At 47.9% G+C, this 24,399-nt stretch overlaps 1 protein-coding gene across 2 annotated transcripts in view; it reads right to left on the minus strand.

Moving 5' to 3' along the window:
- LOC142571207 (longicornsin-like) overlaps positions 1 to 16,007 on the minus strand; it is a 59,415-nt gene extending 43,408 nt beyond the window's left edge. The window contains exons 1-3 of one of the 2 annotated variants that reach the window (XM_075679478.1): positions 15,852 to 16,007; positions 15,690 to 15,785; positions 3,573 to 3,614 (exon numbers count right to left, since the gene is read on the minus strand). In XM_075679478.1, coding sequence (XP_075535593.1) covers positions 3,573 to 3,614; positions 15,690 to 15,732 — 85 coding nt within the window. In that variant the 5' untranslated portion in view covers positions 15,733 to 15,785; positions 15,852 to 16,007. The other variant, XM_075679479.1, reaches the window with a different exon arrangement.
- Between the last annotated feature and the right edge of the window lie 8,392 nt (positions 16,008 to 24,399).

Consider the following 24,399-nt stretch of genomic DNA (forward strand, 5'->3'; position numbering starts at 1 on the left):
GCTTCGATAGTGACGGAGCTCGTGATTCAAACAGCGCGTGGTGAAGAGTCAGACATAACCGATAAACCTAAAGGAATGCTTTGCATCTCAGCAGGGCCGGACATTTCCAGCAACGTGATGTTAGTGCTCTGGGGTTAGTGCACGACAAAGACCTTGGCGTCAGCTGCGGTCACCACTGGCCCTTAAGACATTAGTGAATTTTGAGAACACAAAAATGCGGCGCGAGGAAGTTAGCCAACGTCGATGGAGAGGACGTAGATAAGCGCACGCAGCTTAGTAGTTTATCCAGAGAAGGGATCGGCCAACATGTATATCTCAGCACATGCGCAGAGCAGCAATATACACGTGTAGATGGCAACATACAATGAAGAACAATCTTTTCGAAAAGAAAATTTATTTTCATGAATAAGATTATGAGACTTTGTATTCGTCGAGTTTTTTCGCATAAGCGTTGTCTCGGCTAGCTGATGCCCCCGGTAAATTTTTTTTATTTTCCTGTAATCGAGGATTTCTCTCAGCACAGATTGGCCCATGCGATTTTTAAAGTTGTGCGCACGTGCTACCGCAATATAATTTTACCGCTGCTCGGCGCAAATTCAATAATGACACCACCAAAGCACCACTCATTACTTTCTGCTTCTTTTTTTTTGTACTGCAGGGTCTGCATTTTTATCTTCATAAAACGGGTGCGAGCTATCATTAACTTGCACAGAGCTGAAAAACAAAAGAACAAGAAAATAATCGGAACATGACGCTTCGGAGAATAGGAGGAGGAGATGATTTCAAGGAAGAGAAAGGAGGAGAGGTTCGCCTGGAGAGCGAGTTTCTAGCCTGCTACTTCTCAGCGGGGTAAGGGGAAGTCGGAGAGTCCGGAAGAGAGGCAGTGGTAGTTTACAGGTGACTGTGCTTATATTATACTGAATGAATGGGCGACACTGTGAGAATATACGGCATGACTACCGGAAGTATCTTTCGGTAGACACATTGACCCTCGTTGTTCACAATCTTGCGTTCACACTTCTACGCATTTGGTGTATTTTTAAAAAGCTAAACATTCGTGCCTCTAGGCAAAAAACTTCCATCCCTGCATTGCTGGGCCGCAATTGGTTCAGCACGTCTGGGGGCATTATTAGGAACAGGGAAAATTATATAGCTATTTTATTGTGTATACGACAAGCGAAGGCAATGCAGAGTTTATCACCTGTGAAAGCGAAGGTTCAAGTGGGGGTCATCACTGTCGTTGCTTACTGGGCAGACCACCTCAGGTAACGTAACAAGACCACGCATTGGTTGTTTAACTACACCCGCTGAAGGGGCCCTTGCATCCCGAATTCGTGCACCGTGTTTGTTTCGGCGGATATATTATCCAGCTCACACGTATAACTATAAATTATGTTAGCTTAAATGGACGTAAACGCCTTTGCTTTCTTCAAATGCTGTCAAATGTTTTCATTCGTTTCTCAAGATTGGAGGACGCGTGCTGTGCGGCACTTTCCCGATGTAACTGTTCTCCAAGCTAGCCCGAATGCCTGTTATTTCTGTTTCTTTCTTGCCGGAATTAATACTTATTTGATTGCTTGTTAAGTGAACGATCGCCTGCAGTTGTACTGTGACAGTCTCAAGGAAAGTGGTGCTAACGGAGGAAAAGAAGTTGCTTCTACCTGCAGGGAGATTTCAAATGCGACGTAATGGGTCTCACGGTGTGTTAAAAACTGTGGGGTTTGGGGTGCACGCAATAGTTGTGCGAAGCCGTTCCGTTGCGTTGTAGTTCCGGGACCTCCATGTCCTTCGCATCCCTGCCTGGACGGGATGGCAGCGGGTCATAAAGCACTGTCACTCGGCTGTCATCCCTCCCACGGGAAGGTCAACGGGCTTCCCCCATCGGCCGACTTTCTGTCGGGATTCTGGCCTTGCTTGCGCGCGCTCTTGGTGCGCGCGCGTTAGGACGAGGCCTGGGGAGGCCACATCCAGGCGTTGGAAAGTGCGTACGTGTTCTTTTCTGCCGGCGGAGGCCCCTTTGTCCGACGCCGGCCGATGGTTAGTTGCTTCGGCTCGTCGGGGTCCCGGCCTTGGCGGACGCGCCCACTCCTCCGACATGTAGAGATGAAGGGCTCCGTCCCTCGCGTTGATTTTATGCCTGACTTGTGTGCCTGTTTAGTCCTGTGCATTACAGCTGGAAACAGATGGACGTTTTGTTATTGCCTTTCTTTAACAAAGCAGGTTTCAGAACTTCGATGCTCTTGAAAATATTGCTGCATGCGTGATGGTGGCACCCTGCGCAAGACGTGCCAACATTCGTATGTTCTCGGGGCGTGCGACTCCCTTAACTTTTTTAGAGCGCAGCTCTTTGGCGTCCGTTCCTGGGTTTCGCGTCGTCGTCGGCGTTGTCGTCGGCCTCGTAACCAGCTCCGCCCCCCTTTCATCCCCCCAGCGCTAGCAGCGACCGACTGATACCGCTGGATGCCGCTGTCGCCGCTAGAGAGTCAAGATAACGTGACTGCATAGAACACCGTCGCCGCCATGCAGAAAAAGGAGGAAGGGGTCCCCCCCCCCCCCTGTTCTTGTGTGGCGGATAGGGTGCTCTTCAGTTGCATCAGTCAGTCGCTGCTATCTCTTCCCTCCTCCTTTTATCGTGTTGTCCGCTTGCTGCGCGCGCTTCTGCCCCCATCGTTTGCCGCTGGGTGTACACGCCGCCCCCCTCCCCCCTCTTCCTGCGAGTCTCCGGTTGTCAAAGCGCCGGCTCGAACTTAATTCCTTTCTTCGCTCCTCCTCCAATGCAACCCCTGTGCGGTGGCAATCAGAGAGCCAGATCGGTGGCGGCGGATCTGTATATGTGCACCGCCCGAGCCGAAATTGCCGCTGCCGTTCGCCCTGTGCGGTGGCAATCAGAGAGCCAGATCGGTGGCGGCTTGACATAAAGACAAACAGCAATTTCCTAACACTTATGCGGGAGAACATCCCGTTCCTCTCGCTCGTAAAGCGTCCCACGGCTGTGACAACCTCGCGAGGCACTTGTATAGATCTCGTCTTTGAGAATCAAGCATTGGTGTACCAAGTCGAACATATATCAGTCTATTTCTCCGACCACAAAGCTTCCTTCATGACTGTCAAGAACTGTTAGTGGAGTCTTTGTTAAAGGAATACGTGTGAAAAATAAAAAAAAATTCTGTGATAGTGCATACATGTGTTGCTCGATTTCTTTGCCTCAATCTATCGAAAAGGTGAAACAGCTTATTTGCTGCGCTCAAATTTCGCATTAGGAAGTAACGTAATCGTCGGTAATTTTTTTTGTGTGACAGTAACACTCGTGGGCCGTTTCAGAGAAGTGTGTTCGTAGCGCCGTGCACTACCGGTGCTGATGCGGGGCAGCGAGGCACAGTCTCTGCTTTGGAGAGTGAAGTTAATGGTTTCGGAACAACCGCCTGGGAAAATTATTCCGAGCAGGCACGGCGGCACTCCATGTTGCTGCTGTACATTCAGTAAAGAACGCATAAGCTACATAGAGCCATTGCTCGCTCCATGAACAAGAAATAAAAGAAAATCAAACAATTGAATGCTCATCTCAGGCTTACGTGATCTGGAATGCGCCTTCTCCGCTTCAGCAGCTAGGGAACCTGCAATGCAAAGGAAAAAGATATTCAGTTTAGCAAGGCGGTTAGCTTTGAGAATAAACCGCCCTAGTGGCCCAGTGGCTATGGTGTCGCTCTGGTGAGCACGAGGTCGTGGGCTCGACTTCCGGCAGTGGCTGCCGCATTTTGATGGTGGAGCAATGCAACAAAACTCGTGTACCATGCTTTGGTGCACGTTAAGGAATCATCTCGACGGTCAAAATTAATCCGGGGTCCGACACTACGGCATCTCTCATTACGAACTGTGCAGTTTCGGGAGGTTAAACTCCATAATTTAGTCTATATCTCGGGAATACACAGGCATACAGTCGAAACAGTGTTCTCCATCGCATTCATTCTACTGCGCTCCCGTTTATCAATACTGAAGCAAAGCATCTGAAGTTCGCACCTCTAGCCCATCCGTGTAGACAATTATGCTGCTTCAGCGAGGACCGTGGCAACATTGAAATTTTCACACTAGGTCATGTTCAATATTGCTGACATTCAAGAATGTTTTTGTTGGATCATTCGGCACTGCCAAATACTGTCTTCATGCTGCTGTGCTGTTGGAAATTTGATTTAAAGAGAGAGCGGGAATAAACTTTTATTCTGAGCAGGTGCAGTGTGCGCCCTAGGTGGGCGGCCTCCTTATTCCAGGTAACCGTGGACAATGGCCATCTTCAGTGCCCGTTCGATCAGGCTGCGCTGTTTCTTCAGGTCCGGGTCAGTTAGCTTGGCCTCCCACTGCTCCTCAGTGGTTGGATGTCTATTCTGCCATGTCTTCGTACACATCCCCGTACCATATGACATAGTGTGTCAGGGACATCACAGTACTTTCAGATGTATGAGTGCTCAGATGGTGAAATTCGGTGCAATAAGATACCGTGGCCATAGGTATTGCTTTGCGATTTCCTAAGTGTTACTGCTTCTTCTAAAGTTAGGCTGGAGTGAGATGGCAGGTAAGTTCTCCTGTCTAGCCTGTACTGTTGCAAAATATCGGCGTATTTTTTCCGAACTTCATCCTTCCTCCTTATCGCGTCCTGTGAGAAAGGTCGGTGAACGTAAGGTCGGGCAGAGGTGTCGACTGTCTCATTCCCCAGCAAGACGATCTTCTTGAATTACCATCTCCCGCATTCCCCGTGTTTCCCTTGCATTTCTCAGCAGATACTCGTGGCCCGGAGTCCAAACGATGTATATATCTTGTAGGTGCTTCTTTGCCGTGGTTGTGTTTGCCGTGCTTGTAGGGCTTGCCTGGAGATTCTCCTCTCCTGAAAATTTCGGCAAGCCGCTTGTGAATAAGTGAGTTTTATTCTTCCATCCCGGCAGGTTGAGATGACGAGGGCTATTGCTGTTTCTTCTGCCGTATCTATTTCTCTTATTAAGATGCTAGCTGCCTTCTCTCTTTGGCCTTGCTGTCATCAACGGGATAGCATGCGCTCGAGTTTCCGAATATTTCGCTGCATTGGTATATCGTGTGTTCAGATTTCGGCCATAGGTTTTTCGGAGAGTCTCTATTTTGGCTTTTCTTCTGCCTTCATGGTGGGTTGGAATCTTTCTTGGAATGAGGGCTACAGAGATGTACTCTCGAATTGTCTCAGATTATCCTTTTCTCGTCGCGCGATTGCATACCTTCAGTATATCCTAACACTGTGTGTGTTCCTACCTGTTTCAGTGAGTACGAGACGTTCAAGTTGGTTGACTTTGTGTGCCTCGACTAACTGCTCCCAGGTGCTGTGGATACCTAAGCAGAGTATTCGTTCTGTGGAGGCGCGTTCGGAGGCTCCTATGGCAATCTTGATAGCCTTCCTGACGAGGATGTTAACTTTGGGATTTCCGCATTCTTGGGGTCTAAGTAAGGGGTATCGTACGTGATTCTGCTGATGATGAGGGCTTGAATGATTCTGTCTGCATCTTGTTATTTCAAACCGTGCCTTATGTTTGCTACCCGTCGTACCAGGTGTGCTAATTGCGTGAATGTTTCTTGCAGTTTGGGTAGGGTGGCGGCGTCCTATCTGTCCTTGTGTATATGAAGACTGAGGATTCTGAGCGACTCTACTTTAGGGATTTGCATTCCATTGAAGCACAATTCTGGTTCTGGGATTTCACTTCTTGGCGGTCTTTCTCTGGTTCTCGCTTTTTGTATGAAGAGCTCTGATTTTTCTGGCGTGCAGGCCAGCCCGCAAGCCTTGAAGTAGGTTTCTGTGCGATCCACCGCTTTTTTAAGTGTATCTTGTTGAGTTCCTGGGGATCCGCCTGTCGTCCAGATGCTAATGTCGTCTGCATAGAGTGCGTGTCTTATACCCTGTATTCCTTTCAATATATTTGGTAGTTTCAGCATGGCTATATTAAAAAGGAGAGGAGAGATGACAGAGCCTTGCGAAGTTCTTTTTTTCGCCATTTCAAAGTTGGCCGATTTCAAGCAGCCCAGAGCAACTGTCACTGTTCTGCTGGTGAGGAAGTTTTGTATGTAGCGGTATGTTCTTTCGCCACAGTGAAAGTCCTGGAGATTCTTGAGCACTGCCTCTTGAGAGTCATTGTGAAAGGATCTTTTCGCGTCCATGGGCACGATTGCGCTCTTGCTGACCTTACCTAGATGATCAGTGACGTCCTCCTTTAGTTGCAGTAAGATGTCTTGAGTTGATAAGTGGGGGAGAAATCTCTACATGGTGGCGGGCATGTACCGGTTTTCTTGGATATATGGAGTTAGTCTATTAAGGACCATATGCTTGTACAGCTTGCTTGCGCGTGATGTTAGGGATATGGGTCGCATGTTTCCTGTGCCTAGTGGCCTGTTTGACTTCGGCACCATGAAAACTTCCGCGTGCTTCCAGGTTGCTGGAATTGTTCCACTTGCCCAGCTTTCGTTGATTGCCTTTAGGAGGCGTTCTGCACCGTTCTTGCTTAGGTTGCGAAGTATATTGTTGTTTATATATTGTCTACTTGGTTATGTGTTTCAGGTGAGCTTTCCCAGTGCCGCTTCCATTTCTGCCTGTGTGAATGGGCGATTGAGTTCTTCATTTACGTTGCCTGTGTAATCTAGGTGCATTTCAGAAGTTGATGTGCCTTGTGTGCCTCCTGTCAGCTTCTGCTTTAGTTCTTCCAAGATTTCGTCTTCTGAGCCTGCGTAATTATGGAGGAGCTTCGCCAGGCTCTTTCTTCACTTGATTTTTGATTCCGTAGTGCTTAAGAGCGACTTGAGGATGTTCCATGTCTTGCGGTTGCTTAGACTTCCTTGAAGTCTGTCACATATCTGGTTCCAGTTTTGCCTTTCTATTTGGTTGGCGTATTATTCGGCATGCTTGGTCGGCTGCGCAATGCGTTTTTTTTCAAGACGCTATTCCGTTTCTCTTTTTTTCATCTACGGGTAAGGCTTCGACGAGCTTCCCATAGGTGGAGTAGGTCGGGGTCCACTGCAGGAATTTTAGTGGTTAATTGAATTTCCTTAGTGCACTTCTCTACCTTTTCTATGATGAATTCGGTCCATTCTTCGAGGTCTTCGGCAGTTGTTGTGGGGTCTTCTTTTCGGAAAGCGGTCCATTCCCTTCTTTTTTCCTTGCCAATTTTTAGGGGTGCTATCCTGTAAACGACTTCCGTCAGTACCATCTGGTGGTCACTTCCCAGTGTTTCTTCGAGCCTCGTCCGCTGCACCTGGAGTATTCCCGCTTTGAAGGTTAGATCCGGCTAGCTGCCTCTTGATACACTGTTTTCAATTCTCGTACGGGTGTGCGGGCCATTCCATAATGTTAGCTGATGATGCTGTGCAGTGTCGTGGACATTCGTTCCTTTCTTGTCCGTCTTGTGATAGCCCCAAGCCGTGTGGTAGGCTTTAAAGTCGCCCAAAACCATGAGCTTGTGCCCTCTCGCATACTTCACTTTTCTCCGGAAGGCAGCGAAGCTGGCGAGAAATCCCCTGGGGGGGGGGGGGGGGGCTGTATACGTTGAATATGAAAAGACTATAAAACCATGAAAAGCGAAGATGGATAGCACACCCAAGGATAAGATAGAACAAAAGCAAACTAGTATCAAGATATGGCGATGAAATTGTAGATCCATCCGAACCCAAAGACACAACCTGTTACAACTGGCTACACAAGAGAATCCAGACGTCATAGTGTCGCAAGAAACCGAAACACACAAAATTAAAATCAGGGGACATGAAACTCACATAGCGGAAGGGAGGATCCGCACGGCAATCCTAACAAAAAGCCCACTAGTCGCACGACAGCATCAAATTAACAATCACATTGAACACACCTTTGTTGAGATACTTCCCGCCAAGGAAACGAAGCAGAGCCTGTTTGAATTAAAGAAAAAAATGACCGCCCTTCCTCTATTGTGAAGAAGGGGGCAATTAAATATCGGGATCCGCGGCTCTTCGGTTTCGTAACGTCTCGGCACGGCGAGGTTGGCACGTCGACGACGAGTTTTTCAAGCAAGTTCCCGGTGGCGTTCATAAAACGCCGCCTGTTCTTCGGCCGAACGCACGAAGCGCGTGCCGCTCCCGCTGCCATTCCTTTAACGCAGCCTGCTCTTCGGCAGAATGAACCACATGCAGCCTCCCCATCTGACTGCCGGGCTTGAACTGATGAGAAACGGTGGGCGCGAGCTGAGCAAACATGTGATCACACCCTTTCCCTCCTCCTCTGGAGGGAGATGACGCCTGTGACTGGCTAGGACCTTGCGCTGCGTCTACTTCTTCATGCATATAAAACCCCGCTTTAAACGGCGCGAATGATCGACGAACAGTGGCTGAGTCGGTTAGCGTCGTGGTCTTGCAACCAGGTGGTCGGTGGTTCGAATCCGCAGCCCGAGAACGCCGACACGAGTGAGGCCATAGAAGCTTTGCTTGAATATGAGCGCGCAGTCGTCTCCTCGAAACAGCTGAACTAAAAATAAACACCTGTCGTACTCTACTGCCAGAAGAATGGCGCACGTGAACGCTGCGAACCAACATTGAACGTAGGTCACGCGCCTCACATCGCGTTTATTGATAAAGAATCTTATTCTGATAACATCGTAAGAATATTTCCTCCATGACCTCGTTCGGCTATGCTTGCGCTGTCCCATAGCACGTTTCTTCCATTCCACATTTGCAGACTACTTGCGCCGGTAATTCGATGTCTCTAGTGCATATGGCTCCTCTAATACTTTTCATGCACCTGCGTGCTCGCGTGACTATTTAGAAACTGATATATAAATGCTGGGAGCTTTATTTTAGCGCTAAACTTTTAAGGAAACTTAAGTTTCCTTAAAAGTTTGCGTTATAAACCTTTGTTATGGATGTATTCAGCTATGTGTGCAACATGGTTTAGATATTTTCTATTTTTGATAATATTCATTCTAAAGACTTTACGTAGTGAAATGCGCAACCACTGCCTGGTGGAGGGCAAGGATTAGTTAGGCATCTTTGAGCTCACCACTGAAGAATACGTGGTACTGCTGAACAATTGCGCATTGGGGAAGTTTATCCACAGCAAATATAAGATCATAACGGACAGCAATATAATTTCCCGCATATTGTCTGGGTTAATTATCAGGAAGGTCAAAATGAACTAATGACATCTCGTGTTCTGGATACGTCTTTCTCTCTTGGCTTTACAACAATTGTGACTACACCCACATGAACCCACGCATCGGGAGGATCACTACTAAATTTGGTCTTTTTGAGCAGGTTTGTCGAACAATCTGAATATTGATGTGACGTCTTAGAAGCGATTTCAGATCAGAAAATGGTGATCTTGTGTGTACCGACCACATATAATCGAGCAGAAAAGATTAAAATTCTGCTAGTCCTTGGCTTATTTAAAGCAGAGAATATTGCAGCGTTGAAGCATTTACATCAAAGTTATGATGATTTCACTAATTTTATTTCTTTAAATATTACACCAGTAAATGATGCTTGAGATTTGTTTAAACGTATGGTACGAAAATCCATTGAACTATTTGTTTCAAAGCACCCCAAGAAGGTAACAGTAGAAACGCATGGATTACACCAAAAATAATTCACAAAAAGCATCTTGCGAAACGGAAAAGGGCTAAAAAGACAAACAGCAAGCCATTGTGTTAATTCAGTTTTACAGGAGCTCAAAAGCGAAATTATTCATGCGAAACACTGCTATGTCAATCAAACACTAATTTCATTAAAACGTCTTTGGAAAATTTTCTACGTGCATTTGAGGGCCCTAACCTGGAATTCTATTTCTGAAAAGTTAAATGCAATGATCGCGAATAGCTCAGAAACAGCTTGCCTTTTCAATAATTATTTGATCAGTTTTCACTTGGGACAATGGCTCTACACTACAAACACGACTTTCTGGTAAGCCATAGATAATAATGTAGATAATAGAGATAATAGATGTGAGATAACTATAAGAAGGCATTCTTAGTCTGCTGCTTGAACTAGATAAGACAAAATATCCAGGCCCCAGCTGATAAAATTTCTAATGCTTTTTTTAAAGCGATACGCGGAGCGGTGCAAATTTTTTTCTTGTGGATATCTTTACCAAATCTCTTAAATCCGATGACGTTCCGAAAGACTGGAGGCGGGCTAAGATAATACAAATTCACCAACAAGGTTCCACAAATTACGCCACTGGCCAATATCGTTGACAATTGTGCACGTTGCCAAACGCTGGAGCACATTTTAACTGCTCACCTAATAAAATTTGTGATAGAAAACGGCATTCTGGGTAAAAATCGGCACGGATTTCGACGAGGTTACTCGACACTAACAATTCTTACTGGGGTTGCACAGGAAATCAGTGAATGTATTGATGGAAAGGGTCAGATATATATCTTTATTGATTTCCGGAAAGCATTCTTTAGTATATCCCACAGAAAGTTTCTTATAAAGTTATCTCGTTTTCTACGTAATACTCAGCTATGAAACTGGATAGAGGCACATTTATCAGGAAGGGAACAATTCTATTCCATAAATCCTGTTTGCAGTCAAAAGAAATCACTTAGATCGGGTGTACCGTAAGATCCTTTCTAAGCTTTTAATTTTTTTCCATTTATATTAGCCATATGGGCGCAGGTTCTTCACCACAAGTATCAATGCAACATTGTGCAGTTGGCACCACTATGTATGCTCAAATGTGCTTCCCTAATGACTAACAGCAGCTTCGCCACGATTTAAATAAAGTTGGTCTCGGCTGTGACGAGTGGTCAATAGAAATGAACGCATCCAAAACAATTTTATGCGTATGACGAGTAAAAAGCGATAATTAATGTTTCCCTGCAGCATCAGCAGCGCAGAATGAACTGCAGTTACAGAACTTATATAACTAGGAACTAGGACTTCATCTTACACATAATTTAAAATGGTCAGTACATGTCTACATTTGCAATAAGACTAAGCGTAAACTTTGGTCATTGTTAGAAAAACTTCATTAGGCCACCCCGGAGGTAAAAACAGTGGCGTAAAAATGAGTGCAATGACTGCATTGACTTATGCAAATCATATTCAGGTGCCGTACACTCAACAAGAGACGCTAAAATTTGGCCGCGTGGAGTAAAAACTCTTGAGGCTTATCTTTAAAGAGCCCCCCACCAGGCCACATAGAAAATTTTGGTTATTCACTGGAAGTTGTTACGTGCCCTCTAGGGAACGCTCTACCGCAAGAATTTTTCAAATTCGTTCATTGATAGCATGGGTAGAAATATTTCAGTGCCTCGAACCATGATTTCCGGATGCGAGCTCCACTGCATAGCGAGACTCCCCCTCCACTCGCCCCGCCTAGCCTCCGCAAGTGAAACTCCTTCCCTGCATTCTCCTCTACCGAAGCACTAGGATCGCGCGACGTGTACGTCACAGGCCCCGCCTTCTTTTTTTTCTCTTCCTTTTCTTGCTGCGCGGCGCACTTCCGCTGACGGTGTCGCGCGCGAGCTCTTGCGTTTGTCTCGTTGCGCGCAGCGCACAATGTGGCGCGCTCTGCACGAGAACACCTGACTAGCGGTATAAGTCAGTGCTACACGAACACTGGGTCAGACGCAAGCGGTCTACCGAGCACGATCCCGCCTTGGAACACGGTAGAAAATGACTTAGTTTCGTTGTCTGCGCGCGCGACTGCACGACGTGGGCAAAAGCAGACGAAACGAAAGCGCGTCTCTCTTGCTACGGTACGAAGTAAAACAAAGACACGCAGCCATTAGGTTCTGTGTTTTATTACTTCTCTAAACTTTATATTCGTCTCTCGAAGCAACAGATTACACAAATAAGAGATGTTGCCTTGAATAATTCTTGAAGTCACGTGTCGCTCTGAGCAACGTCACAACATATACACGTACGTAGGCACACTTTCGCATGTACGTCAGCTCTCCGGCTGGGAGCGCGGTGCCCGCGAGGGCAAGTGAAAACGGCGCTTGACATTGCCTTCCGCGGCGCGTAGCGATGTTATACTTAGCAGACACGATCGTTGGCGCGCACTGTGAGCTCAAAATGACCAGGCCTGGTGAGGAGCCATTCAACTCATACGCTAGAACCTAGTCCGTCGCTGAACTTAGAGGCAGAGCTGGACTCATGACTGCCAAGCGGAAAATGCAGCTAAAGAGGTTCATATTCTTTTCCCACGTGTTGAGCGGGGATATAAGGTCGCTTTAGAAAAAAAAATAACACATCAGATTATAGAATCCTGTTAACCCCAGAACAAAGCATTAAAAACATGTGAATCCACTTAGGTATGAAACAGAATCATTCAAGCACTTATTTTGGTTCGAAGGATGGTAAGTGGAACAATTTACCACAATATATAGTAAAGTGTGTCCCCATTTGCAAGCTTTTCAAAAGGCTGTTTCCGAATATTTGTAAATGGTTGGGATTAATTTACCACATGATTATCTTTGGAATCGTCTGTATTGTTGGCTGTTTGTCGGTTTTAATTGTTCGGCGGGTTACACTGTTTCAGATTTCTTCAAATACTTTTGATATCTTACACGGTGATGTTCTTAACTCATGTAATTTTTGTTTTCATATTTTGTTGTGTTCTTTCTTCATATCCTGGTAGCTATATATTGAATTGTTTAATCAAGATCTCAGTTTGTGCATGACAGTATAATGTAACCGCAACTCCTGTCTTGGCATACGCTGATAGTGTGAATAAATAAAATCAATAAAATAAAAAAAATCTCAGTGCCCTTCCACTCTGTGAAGAAGGATGACAACCGAAGCTGTGTATGTGGGCTCATAATGGCGAGCTGAACCTCTGTCGCGGGCCGGCCCGGCATTGCACTATTTTCGGTATCGGCCCACGTATGGAGAGTGAATAACGCCTGTTTCACATCAGCCGCAGGTCAAGCCGATATTGCACTATTTTCGGGAATGGCCCACGTATTGGGAGTGCTTAACGCCTGCTTCACCTTCGCCGCGGGTCGGCCCGGCATTGCACTATCTTCGAGATTGGCCCACGTATTGGGAGTGCTTAACGCCTGCTTCACCTCCGCCGCGGGTCGGCCCGGCATTGCAACATCTTCGAGATTGGGCCACGTATTGGGAATGCTTAACGCCTGCTTCACCTCCGCCGCAGGTTGGACCGTTGTGGCACGATTTTCGGGATCGGCCCACGCATGGGGAGTGCTTAACGCCTTCCTCTCCTCCGCCGCGGGTCGGCGCCGCATTGCACTATCTTCGGGATTGGCCCACGTATTGGGATTGCTTAAGGCCTGCTTCACTACCGCCGCGGGTAGGCCCGACATTGCACTATGTTCGAGATTGGTCCACGTGTTGGGAGTGCTTAACGCCTGCTTCACCTCCGCCGCGGGTCGGCCTGTCATTGCAATATCTTCGAGATTGGCCCACGTATTGGGAGTGCTTAACGCCTGCTTCACCTCCGCCGCGGGTCGGCCCGGCATTGCACTGTCTCCGGATCGGCACACGTATGGGGAGTATTTCCTTGGATGGTAGAGGTGTACAGCTTCGCTGTAAAAATCTTCTTATATGCACGTTCTTGGTTCGTGTGGAATCAAAGATGCAAACACAGAAAAATATCACTTCGGAGCGCAGCGGACGGGAAGCAGCATTGCGTGGGATTCGCTCGTCGCCATGTTGGATTTGTGTGACTTCGCTATGTATGTGTTTGAGAAGCGTGCGCGGAACAGAAGTTGAATATTTCGATTGAGTTGTGCTGGACACGGATTTACCAATTGTAAAATTGCTTATCCTTAGGCAGCGATATATTATGCCTAAGACGGATATGCTTTGTTCCTTGATTAATTTACCTGAACAATCTTTTTAGAGCGCGCACATGTCTAGAAACGCTCTACGAACCAGGGGGCGTCCTGATGATCCCGCTACTGGCTACCGTTGGCTATATTAGTACGTAAAGCGCCTGATGTCAATAATTCATACGCGCTTAGAATAGAAAGTCCAACGGAGTGTAAAGGGTTGCTGGGAAGGCTATCTTTGGGTGCACTCGTAAAAGCTACGAATTAAGCAGTACAGGGAGGTATACACTCTTGAAAAAGTTTGCACCCTTTGGGGCTTATCTTGTCCTACAACGATAATCGTCATCTATCTTGCACACATTTCCTTTCGTGAAGGCTGCGTGCCCGGTACTTACAGGTCGCGAAAGGCATGCGCGTTAGCAGCGTGACACATCATTTTCGACAGGAAAGTAGCGAGCCCAGAGTTTACAAGAAAGGAAACGCAAGCAAGACAGATGGCGATTATCGTTGTGGGACAAGGTGCGCCGCAAGTGTGTAGGCTGGCCATTCTTCGAAGTGCAGGAGGCAGAGGATTTGTGTATGTTAAGTACAAAAAGAGATTAATGGGCAACTGGGTCATTTAAATACCTGTATAGGAGAACCACTGGCTCGCAGTTGGGGGGGAAAATGAACAGTAAAATGACCACCAAAGGGAAAATTGTCATTCACACGACTGCACCTACAAGCTACAAAGAAAACCATCCCGGGGAGTTTACAAAAACAGGTTTTTCAAAAACAAAACTTCAGAGTTGAAGAAAATTAAAACCATGATGTTTCTTTTTTGATAAAGACGAATGACTTTCCTTTGTAATTTTGTGCTACAATCGAATGGATGGCATTTTTTTCCTGTTTTAAACCTTGTTCCACCTTGTCGGCTTCCGCAGAACTGATCTGCGGTGAACTAAAGAATAGTACTAAGCTGGTGACAGTTCCAGAGAAAAGGGTAATAAACGTAAGAAATGAACGAACAGTATACTTGCGCGATGGAGAGGTCGTTTGAACACCACGTGACTCTTAACGTGTGGCACGCTTACTGTGGGACTTAAACCCATGGACTAACTTGTGCAGGAATCTGTCAAAACAGGCCAAGTAAGAAACCTTCCCACAGCGACAACTTCTTCGATGTGACGACTTGCAACCACAACTACTTGAGCAGGGTTTCAAGACGCTTTCGGAGCAAAATCGAGGCCGTAATTTATTACAATAGTGGTCCTATGAAATGAATCTGAGTAACAAGAATTGGACGACCTCTGTGCAAAATGGCTTCTAAATATCTCTTTTCTTTTTTTTTTACCGAAGGATGTGGCAGTTTTACTTTCACAAAAAATGTCTGTCTCATCTAATTGCGGTGCCCTTACAGTACCTCATTAGAAACTTATTGTTCGGTAGGGCAAAACATGGTGCAAAGGCCAATAATAGACAAGTAAAAGCAGTTGGTATGACTGAAGTAGTCATCAGGCATTTCAAATGGCACCCATCAATCCAGTGATAATTTCCCAAGTTGAGTAATTGGTGGTCATCTCAGCGTTGCTGATACCAGCTGCAGTTGCTACGTTTGTGTCGTCTGTGGTAGGGACCATTTTTTTCTTTTCTAAATTTGTTTTGTGCGCTTAGCACTGTAGAGTTATTTACAATTGCTTGTATGTTTGCTTTCTGCTGTTAATATTTTTGTAAATTGACTCACCAAGCTGCCACGAGCAGCTTTTCTCCATAATGCTCTCTATATTACCTATATATGTAGCTGTTTAACGCGAATAAACTAACACTTACGCTATCTGATTCTCCTTAGTCCCACAAGATATCGTAGTATAAGCAGCGGGAACAAAATTTGCTGCGTGAGCCATTTATTGTTAACTTTAAGTTTACTGCGATCCAACCCACCTGCTATAAACAGGACCAAGCAGAGAAGCACTCGGGGATCCATGTTGAGTAAAGTGGCACGTTCAGAGGCAGCTTGGTCAGGAAGCCTATATAACCCTGGACACAGTGATCAGAGATCAGTCGCTCTCCTCTCCCTCGCTCCTCCTCTCCGCCCTCCCTTACCTCTGGCAAGTGGCGATCGGTCCGCGCGCGCGCCCAGGGTCGAGTGGCACGCGCCCCAAGTCCGCCCCGTGGCTCAAGGGAGGATCTTCTTCGCGGAATTTCGGGGCTCAAATTTTAAGCGGCGGGCTGAGGTGCCGCCGCCCGGTGTTACGAGGCGCCCACGCTTCGTGTTTGCTCATTAAGCTAGAACGTGGCAGGCGCACACTCGAGCACCGACGGTCCTGAGCCGCCGTTTACGCCCCATCTAAGTTGCGCGGCTTCCTCTTTTCTCTATTTTCTCGTTACTACTTGCAGCTAAGTGGAGTGTCAACAGTTCCAGGAGAAGGGCTTTTTCTGGTTTCTCCTCGGCGCCGCTACTTTTCTGCGCTATTGCGCGCCCTCGGAAAAAAAAAAAAAGGCCGTTGATGGGCGCTCTCGCTTGATGGGAACCGCGAGCGAATTGGCCGTAGGTGTCACGGAGAAGTGGCGCGTTCAGAGCGAAGATGACAACAGAATGAGAGACCCCGGACTGACACTATAGTATTCTGAACCCATATTCAAAGGAAACTCGCTTGCACGAGGGATGCTCGTCGTGGCGCGAGCGCTTTTTCCGGTCAATTTGCGCCTAGGGACTCTGCGGGTGGGTTTTTTATCGTTTGTTTTAGACGAAGGGAGATTAGGATCACTGACTATTAAATCTGGATAACGAATAAAAAAGATAACTGAAAAAGAAGAACTTCGAAACGCGTGGTATTTCGCACACAAACATGCGCAGTCATGGCTAGCCGGACAGCCTGCGCAAATCAAGACAATGCCTCACGTAAGGAAATAAACTTAGGCTCTAATGACTCCGATGTTTCGAATTAAGTACGTTTTGTGACGCTAAGTGATAATGTGCGCTGGCGGCCCTTCCCCTCTTATATATGGTTAGCAGTTACACTGCATGTGTCCTAAATCATGGTCACTGAATGGTGCGCACGTTTACCACAAACGTACCTTAAGCGTGAACATTCTTGATCATTATGAGTACGGAGTGATAAATATTCGTGTCCTACATGGCGTGCATAATGTTATACACTGCTCGCCAAAAGCTGTGGTTCCTGAGTAGTCATAATATACCGGTGCGAGAATTTAGCAACGCATAGCGCCGATTGATTGGCTGCTCCTGCAGACAGTCTAATTGGATCAGACAGAGAGACTGCGATTACGTGCTTATAGGACCACTGCTTCCGCATTCTTGTAAATGCATCACGAGATTTCTTCTGAAGGAGTGCTTCCAACTACGTTTTCTCTTTTTTTTACCCTCTCATTACTACATCAACTTTCACAAGGCCTGCGTGTACATGCTTAAAATTTCGAATAGCATAAACTATGTGGTGTAAATTGAATGAGGCACGCGCGAGAGCACAATCAATTTATTTATTGTGTCCATAAACCGCCTGTAACCTAAAAATAATGGCATAACCAGGAAAGTTGGATAACAAAAATAAAAGAGAGTAAGAGAATTTCGCCGGTACAATTACAGGGCAAAAGAAAGTCTGATGTATCTTCCAAATAATATTAATCAGAAAGCAAGATATTGTTGAAATACAGTTACAAATGACCCAAATCTGCCCATTTCGTTCCATGTAATATTGCTAGGAGATCTCGAATTGTTCGCTGTATTTATACATTGTTCTATGCGAATTACTTGATCAGCCTTCCACAACCTACTTACATTGGTACCAGTGACTACAAACCATGAACCATGAACTACAAAGAGAAATCAATCAAACAATTACAATACACTAATAATGGCAATGAAAGTATTAATAGGAAACCAAGTGATCGCGTTTTATTCTTCTTGATTTCAAACCCAGAATTCTGAGCCACTGTAACGATGTGAAGTACGATATAATGTTTTCTGCCGAAATACCTGTCCTAGTGCTTTCGAATAAAACGTCGTTGAAGAACGTCTTTTTTTCTCGGTTGTTTGCTCCCATGCAAACAACCGAGAAATGCAATATATTATTATTATTATTATTGTTTTTATTGTTCCACATAAGAGCATGAACTCCCATTGGTTACGTGCTACGACACAGTAGAGTCTCATTAGGCAATAATATCAATGAAGCCCGCGTGATTCGGGTCGTAAAACTGTAGGCATACAGTACATACATCATACTGCAGGTTTTACAGTGGTATTAGGGGCAGAGTGGGGATAAAATCGCGATTTTCTCCAGAAAAACGCATTATCTAATTTTGTTTATTTTGGAATCCGACACGTATAAAGAAGCTCATTACGAAGTTTGATTGCAGTCTGCGCTGTAGGAAAAGAAGAAAATCAGCTCTCGTGACGATGGCGCGTGCTCGGTGTAGAGAGCGCCCGTGAACGTCGTGCTCGAGACGCGGACGCAGCGCGGGCAAGTCACGAAACACGGAGTGAATGCCCGTTTCACAAAGTTTGTTGTTGGCGCTCTTTAGTCATGGGAGACCTTCCATCGAGAGCACAGTTGGCCGCAGTGTAAAGAGAGAGAGAGAGAGAGAAAGAAACGTTCATTATACGAAACAGTGTCCCGAGCGAGGCCGGGTATCACCCTAAGGTGGGAAGGCTCCTTAGTCCAGGAACCTACTGGCTTCGACTGCCCTCTTAGCCCTCGCGACGAGTTGTCGTTGGCCTTCCAGGTCCCCGAGGGTTAGCTTGGAATCCCACGTTTCGAATAGGTAGTTTGCTTCTTGTGCTCGTTTTGCGTCCGTTTCTGGTTGCATTTCGCTGCCTTCCTGCCACGGGCATTCCAGGAGCAAGTGTGCCCGAGTGTCGGGTACGTTGCGGAGTGGGCAGAGGTAGCCGTGGAGCGTCGGGTAGAGGCGATGCATCATCGTTCCGTGAGTGTACGTATTACTCTGCAGGCGTCTAAGGATCAGGCTTTCTTCTCTGCCGAGTTTAGGGTGCGGTGGAGGGTACACTCGATGCTCGAGCCTGAATAGTTGGTGGGTACGGCCTCGGAGTGGCTGAGGAGTTCTATAGAGATTTTTACAGTACCAGTGGCACCCACGACGATAATGGAAGAGAAAATAGTCTAGAGGAATTCGAAATCCCACAGGTAACGCCGGAAGAAGTAAAGAAAGCCTTGGGAGATATGCAATGTGGGAAGGCAGCTGGAGAGGATCAGGTAACAGCAGATTTGTTGAAGGATGATGGGCAGATTCTTCTAGACAAACTGACCACCATGTATACGCAATGCCTTATGACCTCGAGCGTACCGGAATCTTGGAAGAACGATAACATAATCCTAATCCATAAGAAAGGGGACGCCAAAGACTTGAAAAATTATAGACCGATCAGCTTACTGTCCGTTGCCTACAAAGTATTTACTAAGGTAATTACAAATAGAATCAGGAACACCTTAGACTTCCGTCAACCAAAGGACCAGGCAGGATTCCGTAAAGGCTACTCAACAACAGCCCATATTCACACTATCAATCAGGTGATAGAGAAATGTGCGGAATATAACCAACCCTTATATATAGCTTTCATTGATTACGAGAAAGCGTTTGATTCTGTCGAAACCTCAGCAGTCATGGAAGCATTACGGAATCAGGGTGTAGACGAGCCGTATGTAAAAAATTACCGACGATTACGTTACTTCCTAATGCGAAATTTGAGCGCAGCAAATAAGCTGTTTCACCTTTTCGATAGATTGAGGCAAAGAAATCGAGCAACACATGTATGCGCTATCACAGAATTTTTTTTAAATTTTTCACACGTATTCCTTTAACAAAGACTCCACTAGGTAAGCTTCTGCTTCGGCGGCACGCACCTCTGGATTCTGACGGCGACGGCGCTGGGCCTCTGCTCTGGCAGCTCGTTTAGCAGCAGCAGCAGCAGCAGCAGACGGAGGACTTCCATCGGTCGTCTCGCTCATGGCTCAGAAAGAACTGGCAGATAATTTCGCAGTGGCGAACGGCAGCGGCAATTTCGGCTCGGGCGGTGCACATATACAGATCCGCCGCCACCGATCTGGCTCTCTGATTGCCACCGCACAGGGCGAACGGCAGCGGCAATTTCGGCTCGGGCGGTGCACATATACAGATCCGCCGCCACCGATCTGGCTCTCTGATTGCCACCGCACAGGGGTTGCATTGGAGGAGGAGCGAAGAAAGGAATTAAGTTCGAGCCGGCGCTTTGACAACCGGAGACTCGCAGGAAGAGGGGGGAGGGGGGCGGCGTGTACACCCAGCGGCAAACGATGGGGGCAGAAGCGCGCGCAGCAAGCGGACAACACGATAAAGGGAGGAGGGAAGAGATAGCAGCGACTGACTGATGCCGCTGACGCCGATAGTGAGTCAACCCCAGCTGCGGAGTTGGTTTCAGGGACAACGCCGCCGATGCCGACACAAACAATATGATACCCTCGCTTCCGCAGCGCTAAGAACCAGGTCTAGCCGTGGGAAGGTGGTCACGTATTCGTCGACGTGCCGGGGCCTACGTGAAATAACCGGCGCGTCGGCAACTGAAGAGCACCCTATCCGCCACACAAGAACAGGGGGGGGGACCCTTTCCTCCTCTTTCTGCATGGCGGCGACGGTGTTCTATGCAGTCACGTTATCTTGACTCTCTAGCGGCGTCAGCGGCATCCAGCGGTATCAGTCGGTCGCTGCTAGCGCTGGGGGATGAAAGGGGGGCGGAGCTGGTTACGAGGCCGACGACAACGCCGACGACGACGCGAAACCCAGGAACGGACGCCAAAGAGCTGCGCTCTAAAATACTGAAAGATATTCTCACAAGCTGTCATGAACCACGCCTGCCGCGCAGACAACCAGATAAAAGAAAGAGGAGAACGACGTTAGCCAAGCTGCCGCGAGACCGCTCTGCAACAACCGCGCCTGTCAACCAGATTCATCTGGTTCTGCATTAAACACCTCGTGTGTACCATTTGTTGGAGGTGCGGGGTAACTCCCAAGACCTACAACGGAGCCACCAGCACAAGAGCTACGCGGAAGCCGTCGCCTCGCCGGACTTTCGCCGTCGCGCTCAACCATGGCCACAGAGCAAAATACCCTCAACAGCAATGCCTCGGCGAGCCCAGTCCCTATCCAGCACTACCGAGAGCCACGCACGTTCTCGGCAAAGGCAGAGGAAGATGTGGATTAGCGGCTAACCCATTACGAAAGGGTAAGCCAATACAATAACTGGAACGCTGCCAGTCAGCTTAGGAACGTTGTTTTCTTCTTGGCCGGTACGGCGTTGGTATGGTAAGACAACCACGCGGACATGCTAACTACATGGACACGCTTCGTTGAGGAGATCAAAAAGTGTTTCGGTGACTCGGACGCAAAGAGGAAACGTGCGGAACTCACATTAGCCCAGAGAGCTCAGGTACCCGGCGAGACTTGCACTACCCATATCGAAGAAATTTTGAAGTTGTGCCGAACCGTCAACCCTCAAATGACAGAGGAAGATAAAGTGGGGCACGTGGTAAAAGGAATAGCGGAAGACGTGTACAACTTCCTCATTGGTAAAGAGAACTTGCACACTGTATCAGAACTGATACGGCACTGCTGTACGTTCGAGGCGCTGAAGACTCTCCGAATTACACCAAAGTTTGGACGGCTGGCCAATGTAACGACTGTAGCAAGTGTTGACATGAGTCTCCGCTCCCAGACCTTTCGTCCGCCATCCGCCAGATAGTCCGCAAGGAGCTCCAGCGACATGACGAACAGGCACGTTATGCGGCGCCACGTTGCAGCTCCTCAGTTTTTCGAGACACTCTTTGGGAACCCCCTTCGGCTACTTGGAACCACTCGGTGAACATCGCGGATCTTAACGGCTCGAGAGACGAACCGCATTACATTACGACCGAACCACCACGCAATGATTCGCCCCCTCAACGTTTTGATCCACGCCCACGGATCTTTCGTCCACGAAGACTCACCGCTACCTACGACTTTCAAGGGGAAGAGCCTCGTTACCCTCAACCGATGTCTTCGGCAGAATACTTCAATCCGCATTCTGAAGTTCGCCCTTCGCCAGTGTGTTACTGCTGCGGCATGCCTGGCCATATAGCTAGGTACTATAGTCGACGCCGAACATCAAACTACGGATCGTCAGCGCCGACTATGCGGTCTAGCGGTCGTACACTGCGCACTCAGTGGCCAGGAGACTTCACTTCAGGAAGCCACTTTCGAGAGGACCGATGCACCGCCCAGGAGACCTACTTTGGAGAAGAAAGAACCCGGAACCGCTACCGCTCCCCTGCCTCCGACCGTACTCTGACGCCACCACCAGCCTTCCGAGCCTCCCGATCACCATCCCCTCGGCCGCGATTCACGTCACCATCGCCTCGGCGCCGTTTCGTGTCGCCCCCGCCGGGAAACTAGCCAGCGCGGCCGATGGAGGTGAGGCCGCTGGGAAATGTGTGCTGCCGACTCAACTGCCTCCAACTATTTTCATGCTAAAGAATAAGGTTCATGTACTGATTGATGGGGTCTCTACAATGGCTTTAGTCGACACGGGAGCAACTATCTCGGTCATGAGTGTTGGGTTTAAAGGCCTTCTGGGACGCAAGGTTATGTTTCGTTGGGAACAGTGCACGAGTTTCCGTGGAGTCAGTGGTGAAGCATTACACCCGATTGGTGTGTGTAACGTGGAAGTGTCTTTGGGTGGGAAAGTTTTTAATGCAGAGTTTACTGTTCTTCCTCGCTCCTCGCATGACGTGGTTCTGGGGATTCACTTTTTGCAATTGTGTGGTGCGAATGTTGACTGCCGGACGGGAGAACTCAGTGTCGACACCAGTGTTTCACCTGTGCTCTTTGAAGGTGAAGCTTGCCCGGAGAGTGTGTTGTGCGTGTCTGAGGATACAGTTGTGCCCGCCTTATCAGCGATGCGTGTTGCCGTCGCCTGTTCATCTCCGACTCCTATCTCGTTCGATGCTGCAGTGGAACCTGTACATCGGAACTGCCTCAAGAAAAACGTGTTAGTTCCGCACTGCGTGGTCTCAGTGACCAATGGATGCGCGGCAGGCGTGGTACATGACAGCTTGTGACATTGTGACATCTATAGCGGCTCCACAGCCACCGTAGTCCTCCATAAAAAAAGCAATAAAATCCCAATAAAGAAAGGCGTCAGGCAGGGAGATACGATCTCTCCAATGCTATTCACAGCGTGTTTACAGGAGATATATTCACGGACCTGGATTGGAAAGAATTGGGGATAAAAGTTAATGGAGAATACCTTAGTAACTTGCGATTCGCTGATGATATTGCCTTGCTTAGTAACTCAGGGGACCAACTGCAATGCATGCTCACTGGAGAGGCAAAGCAGAAGAGTGGGTCTAAAAATTAATCTGCAGAAAACTAAAGTAATGTTTAACAGTCTCGGAAGAGAACAGCAATTTACAATAGGTAGCGAGGCACTGGAAGTGGTAAGGGAATACATCTACTTAGGGCAGGTAGTGACGGCGGATCCGAATCATGAGACGGAAATAATCAGAAGAATAAGAATGGGCTGGGGTGCGTTTGGCAGGCATTCTCAGATCATGAATAGCAGGTTGCTATTATCCCTCAAGAGAAAAGTGTATAATAGCTGTGTCTCACCAGTACTCACCTACGGGGCAGAAACCTGCAGGCTTACGAAAAGGGTTCTGCTCAAATCTAGGACGACGCAACGAGTTATGGAAAGAAGAATGATGGGTGTAACGCTAAGGGATAAGAAAAGAGCAGATTGGGTGAGGGAAAAAACGCGAGTTAAGGATATCTTAGCTGAAATCAAGAAAAAGAAATGTGGGGGGGGGGCATGGGCAGGACATGTAATGAGGAGGGAAGATAACCGATGGTCATTAAGGGTTACGGACTGGATTGCAATGGAAGGGAAGCGTAGCAGGGGGCGGCAGGAAGTTAGGTGGGCGGATAAGAATAAGAAGTTTGCAGGGACGACATGGCCACAATTAGTGCATGACCGGGGTTTTGGGAGAAGTATGGGAGAGGCCTTTGCCCTGCAGTGGGGCGTAACCAGGCTGATGTTGATGATGATGATGACGGCCTCGGCCTCTTCTGTCGCGGGTCAGAGAGCGCGTGGGGAGGGGGCAGCCCGGCTTACGTACTCGCGGGCAGCGGCGTGGGCTGCTTCGTTCCCGTCTAGTCCCTAGTGTCCGAGTACCCACGTTACTCAGGTGTACGGGAGCGGAGTGCTTGGTCACTTCAATATCTTGAACGCATCGGCCGAGATGCGGCCCCTCAAGAAGTTTCTACAGGCGGCCTGAGAGTCGGTGAGTATAGAGGGGGCGCCACCTGCTGCCGTAGTGACTGGCCGCACTCTGTATGGGCTCCGCATTTCGAACCATCAACGAGCGGTTCCCCTGCCTTCTCACCACTGAAAATACCATCAAACGACGCAGCTCGGCGAGCGGCATCGATCGAGCCCAATTTCTCCAAGATCTGGTGAGATCCTCACATTTTATTGGCTTTGGAAGTTCTGCACCACCGACGCCGCCGCGCTGGGCCTTACCTGCGTTCACCTCGCCAGCCTAGACGCGGGCGCGCGTCCTCTCCAACGCCCATTTACTCCGCTCAGATGAAGACCGACGACACC

The sequence above is a fragment of the Dermacentor variabilis genome, chromosome 2 (genome assembly GCF_050947875.1).
Source record: "Dermacentor variabilis isolate Ectoservices chromosome 2, ASM5094787v1, whole genome shotgun sequence".
Classification (NCBI taxonomy): domain Eukaryota; kingdom Metazoa; phylum Arthropoda; class Arachnida; order Ixodida; family Ixodidae; genus Dermacentor; species Dermacentor variabilis.